General features: G+C 37.6%; 1 protein-coding gene across 5 annotated transcripts in view; it reads left to right on the top strand.

The window, feature by feature from the left end:
* Positions 1 to 20,769, top strand: part of clec16a (C-type lectin domain containing 16A) — a 66,867-nt gene that overhangs the window by 3,581 nt on the left and 42,517 nt on the right. For 2 of the 5 annotated variants that reach the window (XM_016279409.1, XM_016279413.1), the window contains exons 5-11: positions 3,211 to 3,316; positions 4,934 to 4,939; positions 5,634 to 5,757; positions 5,925 to 6,099; positions 6,845 to 6,895; positions 7,019 to 7,132; positions 18,792 to 19,023. In XM_016279409.1, the coding sequence (XP_016134895.1) occupies positions 3,211 to 3,316; positions 4,934 to 4,939; positions 5,634 to 5,757; positions 5,925 to 6,099; positions 6,845 to 6,895; positions 7,019 to 7,132; positions 18,792 to 19,023 (808 nt within the window). The remainder of the gene's footprint in view (positions 1 to 3,210; positions 3,317 to 4,933; positions 4,940 to 5,633; positions 5,758 to 5,924; positions 6,100 to 6,844; positions 6,896 to 7,018; positions 7,133 to 18,791; positions 19,024 to 20,769) is intronic. The other 3 variants (XM_016279411.1, XM_016279412.1, XM_016279410.1) reach the window with 3 other exon arrangements.

Below are 20,769 nucleotides of genomic sequence, written 5' to 3'. Positions count from 1 at the left end.
AATTCTTTAAAAATCCTACAATGTGATTTTCTGGATTTTTTTTCTCATTTTGTCTCTCATAGTTGAGGTATACCTATGATGAAAATTACAGGCCTCTCTCATCTTTTTAAGTGGGAGAACTTGCACAATTGGTGGCTGATTAAATACTTTTTTCCCCACTGTATATATATATATATATATATATATATATTCATCAAAGAATCCTGAAAAAAATGAATCATGGTTTCCACAAAAATATTAATTGATGATAGTAAGAAATGTTTCTTGAGCACCAAATTAGCATATTACAGTGATCTCTGAAGGACTGTGCTACACTGAAGCCTGAAGGAATAAATTTTATTTTAAAATGTATTAAAATAAACAGTGTTGGGCAGTAACGCATTACTGTAATTTGTATTTTTTTTTTAAAAATTGTAATTTTTAGTAATGGAGTAATTTAACGCCTTATAATTTTCAAAATAGTAATTAGTATAGTTATAGTTACAAGCCGAGGTCTCTGTACGTTACTGCCGCGTTACATTGCTGGCAGAATGCAGTGTTTTACAATCTAGAGATTGTAAAAAGGATGTAGCACACACACTGTCCAGTCAAGTGCCAGTGGATTAGAGACCTGCTCCCGCGAGAGCCGGCGCAACAGCAGCACGGGAGAAGATGGGCGAGTGCTGGTGCGGGCGGGTAGACACTCGTGTGTGTGTGTGCGGGATGCGGGAGAATAAAATGATTCACGGGACTCCCGCAAAATAGAAATATCTAAACATAAAATATCTAAAACAAATAAATTGCTATTCATCTATTGCACAAAAGTAACATGAACTAATATAAAATATAAAGGATTAACAGGTGCAAGCGTATGCAGAGTTTCTATTTAGGCTATAACACGTGTTTGCAGCGTTGAGCAATGCAGTGCTGAAATCTGCGTGCTCACGTATCCTCTCAATATAACACACGAATTGTAGACATTATGAAAGATTCATGGAGAAAAAAGTTACGTAACTAGTAATGTAACTAATTACTATTTACTTTTGAAATAAAGTAATCAGAACAGTAACGTGATTACTTTTAAAAGGAGTAATCAGTAATTAGATGAAATTTTCAGAGTAACTTGCCCAACACTGAAAATAAATAATAGCTGTTTTAATAATGTAATAATATTACACAATATTACTGTTTTACTGTACCTTTGATCAAATACAACAGCCTTGGTGAGCATAAGAAACTTATTTAAAAAAAAACATTTTAAAAAAATGTACCTACCCCAAACTTTTGAATGGGAATGTACATACAAATATGCTCATCACTACCTACATTTTTCTATATAGAAAAAAAGAGGAGGAGTGACAACTTTATTGATGTGCTGCTACAACAACTACAACAATAATTTTTATTTAAGCCGATTTAATACCCAGTAGCATTGCATTTTCGGTGTCAGTGGTGTTATGTGCCCATTCCTTCGGCTCTGTAGACAATCCTGGATTCACAAGTGAATAAGCGTACAGGTTTTGTTTAAAGGGGTCATATGATGCGATTTAAATGTTTCCTTTCTCTTTGGAGTGTTGCAAGCTCTTGGTGCATAAAGAAGATCTGTAAAGTTGCAAACACTAAAGTCTCAAATTCAGAGAGATATTCTTTATAAAAGTTTAAGAGTCAGCCATGCCTACCTAAAATGGCTCGTTCTAACATGCCCCCACATATCTACGTCACTATGTGGGAAGATTTGCATAACGCCGCCCAAATGTTCATGCAAAGAAAGAAGGCGTAACTTTTATTCTCGCTGCATAATTGTTGTTGCCGCCGCCATGTCTTGAAGGCGCTGTGTGTTTCGTTGTGAAAGCGAAACTACTTTGTTTGGCCTTCCAAAAGAGGACGATATCCGCTTCGTCATGCCTGGAGCTGATCTGTGCTGGTCGCTGAGGGAATACATCAACTTTGTGCTGTGGATCTCCGGTCATCACATGTGGTTGCCGCAAGCCCTCCGGACGCTCCTTCGTCGAATCCCCCGGCCGCGCCATTCACTCTAGCCCTCCGGCCGTTCCTCACTCTAGCCCCCAGCCTCTGCTCACTCTAGGCCGCCGCCGCTCATTCTAGGCCACCGTGTGTGACGCTGTGTTTCGTTGTGAAAGCGAAACTACTTTGTTTGGCCTTCCAAAAGAGGACGATATCCGCTTCGTCATGCCTGGAGCTGATCTGTGCTGGTCGCTGAGGGAATACATCAACTTTGTGCTGTGGATCTCCGGTCATCACATGTGGTTGCCGCAAGCCCTCCGGACGCTCCTTCGTCGAATCCCCCGGCCGCGCCATTCACTCTAGCCCTCCGGCCGTTCCTCACTCTAGCCCCCAGCCTCTGCTCACTCTAGGCCGCCGCCGCTCATTCTAGGCCACCGTGTGTGACGCTGTGTTTCGTTGTGAAAGCGAAACTACTTAGTTTGGCCTTCCAAAAATGGACACGAGTAGAAATTGTATTTACAACACTGTTCCAGAACACTTCAACCCAAATATTCAGATGTGTGCAGCACATTTTATGGAGGACCGTTTCCTGATCCTGGTAGAGTAGACTACAATGCCGGCTGTTCTGACTCACGGACTGTAAGTACGTTTTTTATATTTAAGGAGTTTTTATATTTTATATTTTTTATATTTAAAGCGAGTTTTTTGGGCAGTGTAGAGTAGGGCTTGTTGTTTGTCATTTCTCCGATCACAAATGCAGACATGGTTTTATGTTTACGCGGCGCGATGCAACGCAACGCGTAAAAAGACAGTATAAGTCATTATAATCCATAATTATGTGCCCACTGGATGCAACGAATGCCTCGTTTATAATGGGTTTTCATGTTTTTCATCATCACAGTATAGTAGGGGCGTAATATTTCCGTCACACGCTTGAGGTATTCGGCCAATCATAACGCACTGGATAGCTGGCCAATCACAGCACACCGATGTTTTTTCAGCTTTTCAGACCGATGAGCTTCGTAAAAATCGACGCGTTTCAGAAAGGCGGGGCATAGAGGAGAAACAATAATGTACAGTATGTGGAAAATAATGTGTTTTTTGAACCTTAAACTGCTTAAACACATTTCATTACACCAAATACACAAAATAATGTTATTTTTAGCAACATCATATGACCCCTTTAATGTCACCAGTTGCAGCTCTCCTCTCTCTGAGCTAATCCTCCTCGCTGACAGCCTCACTCTCTGTCTCCCACGCTTCTAGCACACTAATGATTTTGCCCTGTACACGGAGGCCATTAAGTTTTTCAACCACCCAGAAAGCATGGTCAGGATCGCGGTCAGGACTATCACACTCAATGTGTACAAAGGTGAGTAGAGCCCTAACTGAGCTGCTGCTGCCGCCTGATCCTCCTCTCTTCTGTCAATCACTCTGTCATGCCTCTGATGCATGGGCATGCTGACGCTGCTCTCTGCCATCTGTGAGTAACTCACACTTACATTTAGTGATGGCTGCTGACTCTACACACATGCACAGGCACACTGGGGTTTCTCTTGGGTATGGTCACGTGCTCAAGACAAAAGGGCTTTCGTTGATCTGTTTCTCTGGCTTAAGCTTGTACATAAATCCTTCTTCCCTTCTTGAATAACTGACTTAACATTTCTTACTATCTGCTTGGCACTTGCCCTTGAATTGTTGTTCGTCTTACAGCTAATCAGCTGATGGCTATGGAGATTGTTGTAGTTTAGATCAAACTGCTATCGGTGCATGTTTCTGACATTAATGTGCAAACAATGGCCCTAAATAAGATTTGGAGATGTAAACAACACTTACGTGTTAAAATGTCGTTGCATTGAATAAGCCACCTTTTGCAAATCTTTTTTTTTATTTTTATAAAAGCTAGTTGGTGTAATATTTTATTGGGATGCACCTACATGGATATGTCTAAATCTAAAAATGTAATTAATAGTATTTTGAAGCCAATAACCAATATATTGGCTATTATTAGATATCAATCTACATTTTGTCAGACTGATTACAAAAAAAGCACTCATCTGAAAAGTTTAGATCTCCGTGCTTCAAATGACACCAAAAAACATGTACAGTGGGAAACTGCATCATTGAACTAATTTAAACAGAAGTTACACATGCCTACAATACAGTACAAATGGTATTTCTGTAGCACATTAAAAGTGCTTTCCAGCGTAAAGACAGTATAGACAGTTACATACAATCACACAAACGCAAATAAATATTGTTCATTTACGGCTAAATGTCTTGTATTAATGTTAAAAGAAGAATATAATTAATAAAAAATAATATAGAAAATGTCTTTGTTCCATGGATTAAAAAATATTCCAAACAGTTTATTTTATATTATTTTATTTTTAATAATACGTAAGCCAAATAGAAATAACGTGGTCACCCTTGTCTGGACTTGTCTGTAATTTATTGTTTTAAATATCAGCTTCATTTTAATTTATTGGATCAATACGCACAACATAAAAAATAACATCTGAGTCTGCTGATACGTTTATGACTGCAGTGCACCATGTATCTGTAATATTTTATGTAATACAATAACATTCATACATTTTTAAGTGTTGCTTAAATGTTCAAGTACTTTCTGTGGCTTTCTTGATATGGCAGATCACATGCATAATTACTATATAAATGCACTGAATTAACTGCAACAATGCAGTTCAAATCCCAGATTGTCAGAATAAGTAGTTGGGTGGTATGCTTTGCTTTTTAGCATGTCCTGGCAGCTTCATGGATCTGGTTTATATATTTGGTGTTTTTAGGCTGTTCTTGGTTTCAGATGCTCTATTGTGCAGGTTTAATACCTGCCACTAGGTGGTGTGATGGTTCCATCTTTTGGCCTCTAGGGCCCAGAGCTCCACTAGCTCAGTCCCTTCATCCTGTTTAACCCTTTGTCTGTTCTTCCCCTCTCCCTCTATGGTGACTCCTGTGTGCCTTATTCCAGTGTCATGTAAGTTGGTCAAATTCAGAACTTTCTTGTGCCACTTGTATTGCATGTTCTCTTTAATCTTTTTTAAACGCAGTTGCTTCTTTTGTCTGTGTGTACACAGGTTGACAATGTACACACTGATAATAGTTAAAAAATACACTTGTTTGCACTGTCCCACATTGGTGCCCTTATTTAAACCCTCTTGTTTGGCTTTTATGGTGGTTTTTGGCAGTATCAGTTGTAAGTTTGTGTTTTAATTTAATTTCTTTCTTTTTTTTTTAAAGATGCTGGAGTTTCATTGAGCAACTGATCATTATAGCATCCATAATCCTAGATAGACTTTTGACCGCTGAGAACCCGATTAATTTGTTACTGTTTATTGCACAGTGAGCCTTTATAAGTTTAGATACATTTTATAATCTCAGCATGCTTAGTACAGGACTTGTCTATTGCCTAGGATCAAATATAATGCAACCTAGTTCCGCTTAGTGACTCTGCTTAGGGAGTGTAATTTAACATATCCCTCCAACATCTGACCAATCATATTGCACATTGCTCTGTAATTAACCTCTATTGCTTTTTAAAGTCCACCTGTCAGTATGTGTTATTAGTCTTATTAGTTATACTAAACCTAACAGTTCCTTTCTCACAGCACTGTTCCTGTCTCTCTGCCTGTTTGTGAGTAACCCTGTTTACTTTTGGTCCTGCCCCCCAGTGGACAACCAGCACATGCTACACTACATCCGGGACAAAACGGCCGTGCCGTACTTCTCCAATTTGGTCTGGTTCATCGGCAGCCATGTCATCGAGCTGGACAAGTGTGTGCAGACTGATGAAGAGTAAGGTTTTCATGACACCTTTTTATGTGCGGTTTACCGCCACGCCACTAGATGTCACTACAGACCACAGTCTGAATTCTGAGTCTGAATTCACAACATAGCCTGCTCATTAATGTTTGTGATTTAAAATATTGCACTTCTTCCCCATCTACACCCATTCTCATCAGACATAAAAACAGAGGAAAACTCAGCGATCTGGTAGCTGAGCACCTGGACCATCTTCACTATCTGAACGACATCCTCATCATCAACTGTGAGTTTCTCAGTGACGTGCTGACCGACCACCTGCTCAACCGCCTCTTCCTTCCCCTATACGTGTACTCTCTGGTCAGTCAAGAGCAGGTGAGGACACAACTGCACATGTCTGAAAAACAACTAGCATACATCTGGTAGGCTAGTGTTTATTCCAGGCTAGTTTTGCATAACCATTGGAGGTGTTATCGCAAAACTCTTTTATTTTGATAAAAAATTCACTCTATTGACTTGAGTTATGGTTTTACTTACTTCTGTTGTGCATTTATGATTCTTTTAAGCCATAAAATTCAATGGCTTCCAAAGTGTGTTGAATAGATAAAAGTTTTCCACTCTCATTTGGAAGTGTTGGTAATACCGATCTTGATATGTTATATAACTTTCTGAATGCAAAAAAAAGGAAAGATTACTGCAGTCTTCAGTGTCACATGATCCTTCAGAAATCATTCTAATAAGCTGATTTGCTGCTCAAGAAACATTTCTGATTATCAATGTTTAAAGCAGTTTTTGTGGGAACCGTGAAACATTTTTCAAAGGATTCTTTAATAAAAAGAAAGTTCAAAGTAGCATTTATTTGAAATAGAAATTTTGGTTACAACCTAAATCTTTACTCTGACTTCTGATCAGATTGATGCATCTTTGCTGAATAAAATATTAATTTCTTACCATTTTATTTCTAAAAAAAAAAGAAGAAAAAATAGTCTTACTGGCCGCACACTTTTGAATGGAAGTGTAATGTATACAATAGTGATCCAAGCATGAGCATGATGTCATTTTCACCCCAAGTAATTATCTAGTTTTCATGCCACATGATAACAATCAGTTTTTTCTCCAGGCTGAAGAACGCAAGATCAACCCTCAGGTGTCTCTCTACCTGCTGTCACAGGTACAGAAACGTGCTTCAGTTTTGTTGAGACTTGCAATGAGAAGAATAGCCACCATACATACACACAGTGTGAGCTGTACGCATGTGATCAAGCGATAACATATGATGTCCCGCTGTCTCTAGGTGTTCCTAATCATCCACTATCAGCCGCTTGTCCATTCCCTGGCTGATGTCATTCTGAACGGAGACCTGTCAGTGTTCACCCTGCAGACTGAGCAGAGCGCTCACAAAAGTTCAGTGAGTACATTTGCCAATTGGCATCTTCATTTGGATTTGCATGCAAGAGGTAACCAGAAGGATGCTAGATTGATCCCCACAAGGAGCCATGAGCCATTTAGTAGGTTTTATGGGAAGAAGTGGCTCCTAGTCTATTATAAATGTTGTTCTAAATGCTCTTTCACATGACCTTGACACTGTGTTGTGATGTCACACTTGAATAATATCACTGTGTTTGCAGTTGCTATTTTTTTCAATAATTTTGAACACTTTGTTTTCTTGTGTAGTAGCAACTTCACAAAAAACACTTGCTATAATGCTTTTCATGTCGAGGTCAAAGGTGCGGAAAAGTGCTTACGTGAAAGGTCATTTAGAGTCATGTGAATAGGCATGGGCCGATTACCGGTTTCAAGGTATACGCGATTTGAAAAATTTCACGGTTTCAAAACCGCTAATATTTTCCTGCGGTATGCACTGTTTTTCATGTCTCCTCAAAGACTGAAAGTGTAGGAATCCCTCAAGTTGAGTGCAGTGTTAGAGAGTAACACGCCCCCTCCCCCTCCTGTTGGTGCGAGCGAGCGGTCAGTCATATGTGTGTGTATGACGGCCAAAGGAGCTTTCTCTGGAACTTACGCGATCGGCAACCGGCCATTTATTGTTTTATTGCAGCCGATCTCTGTTCTGGACTTGCACAAACTGCGTTGCAATGCGTATCATTTTCCAAATGTTGTTTATGTGAAAATATGAAGTCTGAAAATGCCCGTTAACAGAGGCCAGAGACACTGAAGACGGACGCACAGAGAAAAATACTGTAGCAGGCAGATCACTCACTGTTCATGATGCACGAACTATTGGAAGAAAATCTTAAATATTGACTTGGGGGTTTATATGAATGTGTTTCTGAGGGGAACGGACTGTCTTCAGAAACGTTTAGATGGTATTTTCTTTTCATCTCGTATAATTCACATTAAAGCAGTGTTTCAGCACAGCTCTGCTTTGTTTACTGCAATAACCAACGAAAAGCTGTATCAGCGTCTTCTGCTGTCAGAGAGTGAATCTGCGTCCCATTCAGAGCTTCTGCTGTTTCGTTCAGGCATGTAGTATAATTTCACAAAGCTAGTCAGAACATTCTGTTTTTGCTTCAAATTTGTTTGGGTGTTATTATTAAATCAAATTATGTATATGAAATTCTGTAAATAAATTATATGAAATTATATGTATATGAATTATATAACTAAAATTAAATAACTGTAATTACAGATTTAGGTTAAATAAAGATGTCAGTCTTTATTTTTCTTCTTTTTAGGGCAGCAGTAGCTCTAGCAGCAAATCAACCATCCACATCAAAAGCTGCAGACAGTCCACATTTCAGAAACAAATCAAAGAAAAAATAAACAAATACTACTGTTCCAAATATTCTGTATGTTGCTCAAAATATATTGTTCAGGTTTAGTTTTTTTGTTTTTTTACCCAGACATTTCAAATTAACACATTTTAGAGCTGTAACAACAATACCGTGAAACCGTGATTTTTTTTGCTTAAGGGTATCATACCGTCAAAATCTCATACCGGCCCATGCCTACATGTAAATATAGTTTAGTTTAAAGGCAGGGTAGGTGATTTGTTTCAAAAACATTTTTTTGTTATGCTGTTTGAAAGTCTCTTCACATCCTGATAGCAATCACTGAGTTAAGTGGTCTAAATGTATTTATATGTATGTATATCGTCTGTGGAAGGCATAGGACCATAAAATGTTTGTCCAATCAAAATGTTCGTTCCGAAGATTACGATTGGCTGTCCTGCCTGCCTGTCAAAATATGTATTTGCATACCTCTGCGCACCCCGTTTGCAAACATCTATCATCAGTGTGTTCCAGTGAGAAAGAAAGGTGTTATTATTGTAATATTATGTGCTTTTTACTGTAATGTTTTCTCACCGGTAAATGAGACCAAGACATGTCGCTGGCTAGCGTCTGGTCTGCCTGTGCACTAGGGATGTTCATTTCGGTTATTTTTCCTAACCAACAACCGATGCTCATTAACCGATTATTAACTGTTAACCGACAAGATTATTTGAAATTAGAATTGAATTAAATTAGAGAGGATAAGTGTCTGTGACCCATTAAAGATACTAACATTTAGACTTACAGAAAACGTTTGACGTCTGTCATTGCCAACAAAGGGTATATTATAACAAAGTATTGAGATGAAATTTTGTTATTGACCAAATACTTATTTTCGACCATAATTTGCAAATAAATTCTTTAAAAATCCTACAATGTGATTTTCTGGATTTTTTTTCTCATTTTGTCTCTCATAGTTGAGGTATACCTATGATGAAAATTACAGGCCTCTCTCATCTTTTTAAGTGGGAGAACTTGCACAATTGGTGGCTGACTAAATACTTTTTTCCCCACTGTATATAACGAATAAATAGGCCTATATGAGAAATATATTTTTACTTGATGTATTAAGAAAATTAAAGAAAAACTGTGCAACAAGTAGACTAGTATGCAGAGTTTCGGTTCATTTTTGTGCTGCGCGAAAGGGAACAGACGGCAAAAAGCGGCATCCTTTCTTTAGGCTTATTTTACAAAAGCACAAAGATTTGTTTTTATTGTGAATGTACACAAATAAAGGCACACCTTTTATAATTCCGATTATCTTTATGACTAAAAGGAGTAGTTGCTTCCACTGTTAGAAGGAAAAAATTCAAGTGATTGCGCTGGCGCCGCATGCGCACACACAGTTAAGCATTGCTACCTTGACAATGCAGCCTGTTCATTATCATAACAAAATACAGTCAGTCAAACATATGGAAAAAAACACACTGCTCAGTTTAAATATGTAGTAAAATCTGTGCCGTTAAGCGTTATCACTGTACCACCGTGATGTTATGCAAAACATTTTGTTTTACGTGGATATTGGCGCGCGAGTGAAATACATAAATAATTATTTGGCATTCAAATACATCACGAATATGGAAACATTTGATTTTATGTCGAATGTGATACACAACGTTGGTTTCAGTTTCGTTTTAGCCTAAATTAATTCGTTTTGGCTTGTCATTTATATTGCTATACACTGTAAAAAAAAAAAACTGACATTTAATGTAAAATACCGGCAACTGTGGTTGCCAGAACTTCACCGTAAAAAAATATGGTAGCAACATTTTAGGTTTTACAGACTTAACTTAAATTCACAATAAAATACCGTATTTCATTAACTGATGTAATGTTAATAAACCAACATATTGAAGTACTAATATCTGTTTTGAACCATTGTAATGCACTGATAACCACCAAAAACTGGTGGTGATGAGAAAGTCACATGATGAACCAAAGCTCATCACAAACAGCTTTTCTACGAGCCGAGGAGGGCAATACTTATATATAGAAGGTGCACATTGTCATTCACACAAACACTAAACCCCATCATGGTGACACACATGATACTGAAATAATGCAATAAACATTAATTTAACAACTTTAGATGTAAGATTAAACCCTATTGTACACAACAGATAAGAAAAAACTAAGAAGAAACATGTTATTTCAACAAAAAAACATCAAATATGAAGTGTCATGCAGGGAATTCTGGGAGTGTCAATTTACAGTTTTTCACTGTAAATTATACAATTACGGTTTCTTTTTCACTTCCAAAAACCGTATTTTTAACAGTATTTTACTGTAAAATCACATTAAATGTAATTACATTTATTCACTGAATATAGTATAAAAACTTGCACTGTAGCAATTTCACCATCTTTTACTGTTAAAATCACAATAATTTTTTACAGTGTAGCTTATATTTTTAATTCTTGTTCTTTTCTAAATACTGTTAATTGAAAGGATTTGTTGTGGGGTGAGGGGAACTAAAATAGCCTAGCTATGTTTACAGTGTTTATTATAATGTTTGTAAACATTTCGCGGCGGCATTAGGCCTATTTCTGAATGAAATAATAAAATGCGACTTATACGCAACTTTTTTTCTCTTTAGAATTTTCTCTAAAAAACAAAAAAAAAATTATGCTCATAGCGTATTTTAACTATGCAGAAAAACCTTTTTAAATATTTTGATAAATTATAAAAAATTATAAAATAATAAAATTAAAAAAAGACTTTTTAAAACGTTTAACTGATTGTATTAATCGGTCAAAATTTTTACAGTCCGTTAACGGTTAACCGGTTAAAATGAACATCCCTACTGCGCACGTTCATATAATTTGGAGGAGGCGTGGCTTTGCAGAGTTTTTATTCAGGGAGGTTTGGGTTCTTGCTTTCAAAGCTAGCTTGCTATTGCTAGCCTTTCCGAAATCGCCTACCCTATACCTTTAAAGGGCATTTATTTCTGTTCCACAAGTACATACACTTGGTAGATCTCTCTCTCTCTTTCTGGTTTATCAGCTTCTGTTTGATATTTACTTGGTGTCAAATGAGTTGTAATGGCTACATCAAGCTGGCCAAACTTTCCTGTACCTCAAGGAAAATTTTATCAATGTGTCAGTTTTACAGTGACACGCATGTGTCCAATTAGCTTGATAAATGTTATCACTTCTGTTGATCACCTAAAAGATGTCAGTCGAGTGCTACAGCCTCACCATGCCCTTTTTTAATATAAGATGTGTCGGCCACAAATAAACGTCTCAGAAAACAGGTAGTTACAAAACAACACTTCTCCAGTCTGTGGATGAGATGGTTGAAGAGGAGAAGAGAATTCTTCTTTGCTGTTTGCCTCTGCTCTTGTTATTTTCATGAGGGTATTTACACTAAGGTAAGGCAGGCAGATAAGAGCGCAGCGATATCAGTGGTGTTAATGGGCTGCTTTGATGTCTTCTCCACAGCAGACATCACTGCAGCGTGTAGGTGGATGTGAGACTGATTGTGTAGTGCAGCCTTGTAGCACATTACTTGTTTTTGTTTTTTTTATTGTCTGGATATCAGAATCCGGGCCAGGCCGTGCATATGCACATATGCAAATATTTGCAATGAAAGCGTCCCGAATGTTTGGCTGGTTGAGTCGTTTGCATGCACCAGGCAAAAACAAAATCAGTTAAATGTCAGATTTGTTTCTGAGAGAGTAGGATGTCATGCTTGCTTGAACTGTAGTTTTTTTTTTTTTGAGACTGTTATCATGTGAGTAGCATCTCAGTACTGTTTGAATATATGTTTTTGCAATGATATTAGTTGTAATATGTATTAGGCAAAGCTAGCAGATAGTTAGTCATTTTTGCCATTACTCATTCTTTGATGTGTAATTCAACACTATTGCAGCATATCAACACACTAAAATGCACTATGAACATCTTAGCAACACCCTGGCAGCAATCTATGACATTATTTCCTATGTAAAATAAATAGAATATTTATTATTTAATTTTGGCAGTTTTGAAAGCTAACAAATATCTAATATTGTTTGCTTTAAATATAAGTGTGCATTCCTCTGCTTGTATACAAGGTGCAGTGTATTCGTGTTCTATGTCAGAACACTGGCTATGGGTTTGGAACGACATGAGGGAGAGAAATTAATGACAGAATATTCCTTTTTTTGGTGAACTAACCCTTTAAAAAAAGAAATCTAATTTTGACAGATAATGATGTGGTCGAAGATATATTCCTAGAATGGTTATTAATAAGTGCTCTGGTAATCGTAGACAAGCTTCAGTACACCACTCTGTATTATTCTGATAAATGTATGTTTATCGTCAGCAAAAAAAATTTAAAATAAAAAAAGTGGCAATAAAGCGGCCTCTTCAGGGAAATGGTCTCTCTTCTCATTTGTGTCAGTATTATCAAAAGCCATTTCCTCTTTCCCATTCTCTGGCTCTTTCTGTGGTCTGTTTCTGTGTCTCACCTCTCAGGCTTAACCACATCTTGCTCTACTAGACCCTTTTTTACAAGCTGACGGTAATCAGCTTGATTAAACTTCCCTAAACCAGTGCTACTTGTGCGACTGCAATTTCAAATCAATTTAAACAAAAATGCTTTGCAGGATTTGTTCAATACAGCAAACTGAACACATTGTATCGAACAAATCCTGCAAAGCATTTTTGTTTAAATGTCACATGTTAAATTGCAAATCTTTTAAGTTCTAAATGAAACCGCTGAAGATATAAACATGTACTGTAGATCATATAAACTGCACTGTGTTGAAGGTAAATAGACCGCGACATTAAGTTTGCGTTCAGTGCTGTGATATGAAGTCATTTTGCTGACTGCTACATTTGTTTTGGTTTGCACGAAACTGTTGATCGCATGCATATCCGTGCTGCCATGTACTGTAAACAAAACTCTGTATGCGTCTGCAAAATTCAACACATCATTATGCTGTAAGATCCTGGTTTGTATTGTATTTCATGTGAGAAAATGTTGTTTATAGCATATAGCAAATATAATGGGAATATGTGTATGTGTGTGTGTGTATATATATATATATATATATATATATATATATACAGTATATATATATATATTAGGGATGCTCCGATCAGGATTTTTGCAGCCGATACTGAGTACGGATTTCTTGTCATGGTGATCGGCCGATTCTGATGCTTCAAGCTTTATATAGACGGTTTCATCAGGCGCAAGCGCCTGGCGCGAAGTACACTTCCGGTCTGTGTTTGTTTATCAGTCTGACTATGGCGCCGGCTACAAACGCAGTTAAAGTTAAGGTGTTGAGTAGACTGAAGTTGGGCTCAGGTGGTTGTGCTGTGGGATGTGTTTCCCATACATTTATTTATTTGTGGCGCTCACCACAATATCAAAACTGACGGATTTTCCAAAAGGCGTGGTTGAATAAACATGAGCAGGTACTGCACGTTTAAAAATCAAAACGAGGTGCGGGTGTTTTTATATCACTGTATTTCTGAAGGAAGACTAGCTTTAAAAAATGTTCGATGTCATTTTAATTTCATCTGGCATGTTATATGCCTGATAAAGCAGCGTTTGTGAGCTCAGCGCTGCTTTGTGTACAGCCGTTACTGGGAAAACCTGTTTCTCCCGCTTTAAAGAACCTCCTGCTGGCAGAGAATTAATTAGCATTTTCATTAAATCTGTCTGATTTAGGCAGCAAACTTGTTTTGCTTTTCCCATATCCACGGGTGCTGCGGATAATCCGCGGGTCGGGTAATGAAAAAATGCATTCTGATTATTTGCGGGTGGATAAAAGAAATCATAAATGATGCAAATATTAACTACATTTTTTTTTTTTTTTTTTAAATAAATTTTTTTTCATGAGGCAGATGATTTCGTGTGTGTGTTCGTTCGCCTGATCGGGAAGTTGCAATGACAGAAACGGTGACATTCCAGATAAAGTTGGAAAAGAGTAAAGCCTGTGTTAATGCTATTGAGTAGGCTAATATGGCCAAAGAAGTTATTTTGTTTTATAAATAAATGTTCATTTAAGAGCAGCCCACGATCAGCGTATTATGTTACCGTTATCCCTTACGGCTCCGACAAGGTTTTGTTCCGTCCTTCACGCTGTGACAACTCACAAAAGACTATTTTTAGCCAAGCAGCGTGGAGAGCCGTGTCAGAAACGTGCCGTGGCTGACTGATAAACACAAGCACTGACTAGAGTGGCCGCGATCAGCCCCGGTTCCCGTGCAGTGAGGCGTAGATCAGCTCTAACGTCACTGAATCTGCTGGTAAAAATGAACCATCCATTCATCATATCATCATGCAAAACATACACGACAAATAGCAAATTTTTTCACATTTTTTTCAATCGGTTCGTGAGATCGGCCAAGTTAGTGAGTACCGATCGAGTCATAAAATGTTGATTATCGGCCAATACCGATCACCGGCCGATCGATCGGAGCATCCCTAATATATACTGTATATATATATATCTCATGAGAGCACTTGGAGATTTGGTTTGGTACTCAAACTACACATAGTGTGACTCATTAAATATAACTATAAAAATAATATAATTATTAATAGTGATAATAGTATTATTGCATTTATTTATTTTGTATTTTAATAAAATAAACAAAATAATCAGTTTGAAAATACTATTATATTTAAAAATAATTTGAGTATAGAATAAAAATACAGTTAGTTTATAGTACACTTAAAAATACAATGCTGATATTAACTTTTTTAAAATTAATTTTCATTATTTTCAAATCTAAAATCAGCAAGCTTTTATTTTGGAGGGTTGCTAGTAAGTATATGCGTTGCCGGGTTTAGCGCTGCCGAGTGAAGAGCGTAAGTGAGAAATGGCACAGTTTTGCATTTTGCTTTGAAACCAGCAGCGCATTGCCTAGATTTATGCTTTCAGTTTGAGGAAATCTTATACAATATTACAGTTAGTCGATCTAAAACAGTGATTGAGCATGAACAGCTGTCAACAATGTTGGTACGCAAATGAGCGGTCTGAACATATTTATACATTGCATTTTTTGCATTTTTTCGCACACCCCTTATGTGCACCCCTGTATAATGTAGCCTATGTGTGACTGTGTATGTGTGTGTGTGTGTGTGTACACATATATGTGGATATGCATTATAAGCATGTGGATTTAGTAGTTCGCTTCAATTGGTTAAATGTAGGGTTATGTGTTTAAACGCATTACATTTGCTATTTATATTGATTCATTCTGTAATTCATCTGTAAATCAAGTCCAGATAGGATGTTTAAGAAAAGTAAAGTCATTTGCACTCTTTGAATTGCATAATTTTATTATTAAAGCTGACAAGTATGAATTATTGTATTTTTGTACAAACAATGAAAACCATCAGATAACAGCGGTAAAAACATCTGACAAAATCTCTCCCTCTGCAAAAACGGCATTGTTTAGGAAACACTGGTATGCAATATCAAGATTTCAAATGTAAGCTCTTTATTGACTTTATACTGGTGGGACAAGTTTTTTTTGCACTCAACAATGCACATATATTTCACTATGTAAGCCAACACCGTTTTTCCCCTTTATGAACAGAATGCATCAGCTACAAAATAGAGATTAATTTCAAATTATTGATATTAAATTATGAAACTGCACAAGTTTCATGTTTATCTTTCCAAGTTCTGAATTTATGCCAAAACTGAGGTAAACCAAAATTTGGTAATTGAACAAACCATCAACAGTTAAATTTATAGTTAGCACATAGTCTGTTGTAGGACTGTGTTGTGAAGAGCTCGGTCGAGGAAGCCGGTGGGAATCCTTATGTAAATGCAAAGTTCTTGTCTATCTTTTGTTGTGGCTCTCGTTGCTCTGATGTACTTCGATTTGCCTTACACCATCACCGCACCGCCTCTAACCTACTTTCCTTTTCCCGTAAAGCCTGTGAAATAGATGCTAGTGCCTGTGTGTTACCAGCAAGCCTCTGCCACCCAAACACACACATACACGCACATCACATGACCTTCCTTCACCACAAGCCACAGGTAGAGGATGAGCATAGAAGGGACCAGGCAGAGAGGTCGGGTGTGTAGATCAGGATTTCAAACAGGTCCTTGCGCAGATGACAGGAAGTATGAAGTTTATGTAGTGCAGAGATGAAGGGCGAAACCGCCACCGTATTAGAAGCTTCCTCTGTTTTCTCATTATACGATTTACATACTGCACAACAAGCAGGGTGCATGTGTTAGCAAAGGCACACCTGCTGCGCAGTTTGCTGGAAACGCACCTGTAGCCTGGTGGCATGCTTTAGCGACTCCATTTTGGGAGATTAAACAAGCACAATTCAGCATTTCGGCAAATGCAGCTTGGTCATTTTAGGTTGAGGTGACAGGTACGCTCACATCAGTGCAACATACTTCAGTCTGATGTCACAGATCTGTTGTTTTGATTAAAATTATGTCACACATGTATGAGGGGATGCAACGCATGTCATACGAGCACGCTTTAGCCTTTTGTAAACCCCTAGATGTGTTTATATATGTATGTGTGGCTTATCTTGACAGCAGAGGCACAAAGAGTGAGGTCATCACAAAGGCTGATCAGCTGCCTTTTATCTAGTCCTTTCTCGTAAATAGCTCAGTGTTGACGATATACTTTGCACTTTGAATAGAATTCACTCATTAAGTCTGTGACCACAAGCAGACCACAGATGGCTTTTTTTTTTTTTTGCAAGTGTGGCGTCCTACTGAGTGCTCCACTTCTTAGCTGCGAGCGCATGTTCTTCGCACCGTGTCACTGTGACCTGTTGTGGTCCTGTTTTTTTGTCGAGAGTTGTTTTTAACTCTTGTGCTGCCAGACACCTTATGTTCCTTAAAGCTGCTTTCTAAACTTGAAGAGAAACTGTAGATGGAGAACATAATTTCACATATCGAAACAGTAGAGGTGGGTTCTTTGAATCCTTGCAGGCGTTCTTTGAAAAGCAGACAGAGTGGTTCAGGGTGCAATAGTGCAACTGTGAGACCACGAGCAGGTAATTGTTCACAGTGTTTTCCTGCTGTTCTGAGAATGAACAGCTTATCTCTTGTGCGGTTGTTGTAAATGAGGTTAAGGGTCCTTTTGTGTTATGCCCAACAGCACTGCCTAGTGCTTGTCACGTCGTGTGAGTTAATGAAGCTCCTCGGAAACATCACTGCTGTCCGTGCTGCACTTACCATGTGTGTCCTCAACTGTTTGGCAGCTGTTTCCTGTCTTAGCGGGTTCTTGTTTCTGAGAAGCCAGAGACTGTTTTCCTTTCACTGCTTCTTTAAGTTCTGCAGACGTTGTAAAAGCAGCTATTGCTGTTATCCAAGATGGTTTATGTGTGTATATGTTGTGCCAAGGCCAAGCAGCAATACGTTTATTATGTGTAGGCCTATTTATGTTTTATAGGAAAATATTTGAAAACATTTGTCGAATTTTTTTTTTTTTATAGAAAAAGTTATGGATTGTTTATATATTTAAATATCATATTTAAATATTACAATTTGCATATTTAAATATCTAATAAAGCGTATTGATGTTTAAAAGACAAAGTTTCTGTGTTTCCTCTAAACTGTAAATTTGCTTTTAAAGTACTTTCTCTAGTTGGCCTGGAAAAAGGAAGAAAAAAAACTATATAAAAAAATCTGTATAACATAATACAAATATAAATTAAATAAAAATGTAAATATATATATATATATATATATATATATATAAAATGTAGCCTATATATACACACACACACACACACACAAGACAGTGCCTTGTGAAAGTATTCGTACCCCTTCATTTTTTTTAGTTTTGTTTTTACTACATTGTTAAACTGTTTTAAATAGTTTTTTTCCCACATTTAAACTCCTCTTTCTCTCTCTCTCTCTCTCTCTCTCTATATATATATATATATATATATTTGTCACACACTTAAAAGATTCAGATCATCAAACAAATTGTAATATTACACAAAGATAATGCAAGTAAATACAAAATGCAGTTTTTAAATGATGATTTCCTTTATTAAGGGAAAAAAGCTGTCCAAACCTACATGGCCCTATGTGAAAAAGTAATTGCCCCCTAAATCTAATAACTGTTTTCACAACGCTGTGTGTATATATATATATATATATATATATATATATATATATATATATATATATAATAAATAACATCATAAAATAACAAATAAGATTAGGAATCAATATAATAATAACAATATTGCAATTATTATTATTATCCCCAAGAAGAAAGCTTTTCATGAGCATCAAACAGTGTACATATTAGTCATACGCCTCATCCATTGGTCATTTCATTTTAGAGCAATGCCGGTGTTCGTCGCTTCACCAAGCCCACAGAAAGTCTGGAGCGTTCCCTGGAGATGAGTCGTCATCGTGGGAAGAAGAGGACCCAGAAAAGGCCCAACTACAAGAATGTGGGCGAGGAAGAGGAGGAAGAGCGGGGATCAGAGGAAGGGCCAGAAGAAGAGAAGGAAAAGGCTAAAGGTACAGAGGCTAGTTCAAAGGCCAGCAGGACAAGTGGGGACAAGGAAGGTGAGTAGCGTTAGATGAATGTCCCAGCATGACTGACTGACCCTCCATTCTTTGGGTCACACCACACCACACTTCGGCTGTGGCTCTGCTCTCAAAACTGACCGAACAGCTGTGCCGATTTGAGTTCATAAAATGTCCCACAGTAGAACTTCACACAAATCTATGGTGAGGCTTAAAGGGAAATTTCACCCATATGACTGACTTCCTTCTGTGGAATACAAAAGGATACATTTTATGGTGATTTACCCAAGTAGGATATAGATTGGATTGGAGCAATAATCCTATCAACAAATCAGATTTTAGTTTTAAAGTCCTTGCACAGTCCGAAGTGTTCGTATGTGTTTTTTTCGTATTCGTCACTCTAAAAATTCGTCACGCACAGAAACCATGCACACTGAGTCCGATGCGTATTAATTCATCCATTGCAAAAAAAATCGCAAAACAATACAAAATGGAGTCTTCAAGTAGTGAGGATGATTTTGTTGTCCTCTCTCTTCTTAAAAAGAGAAAAAGAAACAGGAAATGTTGGATCCATCATCCAATCCAAGGAGAATTCCGCCTCCTTATCAAGGAGCTGCGGGATTATCCTATGCAATTCAAAGTTTACTTCAGGATGTCAGTGGCTCAGTTTGATGCTTTGCTAGCGATAGAGCCACATATTAAAAAGAAGACCACCAATTTCCATGAACTCAGTGTGCAAGGACCTATACAGTGCTTTGTGCAGCGAGAAGAAGTGGATCAACTTGTCAGACCCCATTCTGGATTTTGGCATTCGCTTGCACGGTGGCTCTGAATTGTCAAAACACCTCTCAAAATGCTTGCTACGGATGCAAAAAACGCAGAAAATCGAACTCGATCTGAATTTTTTATGTCAGACGAATGTTTCAGAGGCAATGTGTAAATGGGATTGACACAATGTGAGATCGTATTTATTTTTTAACGTGTGTAAAATTTCAGACGAAAGTTTCGGACTCAGTGTGCAAGGGCCTTTAGACGTAATGCCTTGGGGTTATTGATTTGAACAATGTTCTAATTATTTCCTGATTTCATGGATAGGTTAGGGTTTGGTCTTTGATTGTTTCTTAGCAATTTTGTTCCAGGACCAACAATGATAGCAGTGTTGATCCAGCAGCATGTCCTACTTGGCTAAATTATGTTTTGCCAGTTGTGAGAGCACTCCACCTTCTCACGTCATTTCTGTGTTTGGACACAGTCACTGGTAGACATTATTGTGTCTCCTTAATCTTGTTGGGAGTTGTCAGACTTGAGAGGGAAAGTGAGCTAAGCCCTGTCTCCTGTCGTATTCACTCCTCTGTGTGATTCATTCCTTCAGTCGTCCTTCCCCACGTCTGACACACAGCCAGTTATGTGATGTTCATTTAAGTAACTTTTCAAATTTGTGGTTAGTTTAAAGGATTCCAGAATAAAAATGTCCTGATAATTTACCCCCATGTCATCCAAGATGTTCACATCTTTCTTTCTTCTGTCGCAAAAAAATTAAAGTATAATGGACTTTAATGGTGGCCAACGGGTTGAAGGTCCAAATCGCAGTTTCAGTGCAGCTTCAAAGTGCTCTACACGATCCCAGCCGAGGATTAAGGGTCTTATCTAGCAAAACAATCTGTAATTTTCTTTAAAAAAAATACAAATGTATTAGGGGTTGCACTGACTATTCGACTTCAATGCTCTGCCATGACACTTTAAGCTAGACGTCGACTAGTCGCTGGCCCTATAGAGGGCGCAACA

This window comes from Sinocyclocheilus grahami, unplaced genomic scaffold, assembly GCF_001515645.1.
Source record: "Sinocyclocheilus grahami isolate Dianchi unplaced genomic scaffold, SAMN03320097.WGS_v1.1 scaffold130.1, whole genome shotgun sequence".
NCBI classification, from domain to species: Eukaryota; Metazoa; Chordata; class Actinopteri; order Cypriniformes; family Cyprinidae; genus Sinocyclocheilus; species Sinocyclocheilus grahami.
The sequence above is the reverse complement of the archived record's forward strand: the minus strand, read 5'-3'. Positions and strand labels throughout refer to the sequence as shown.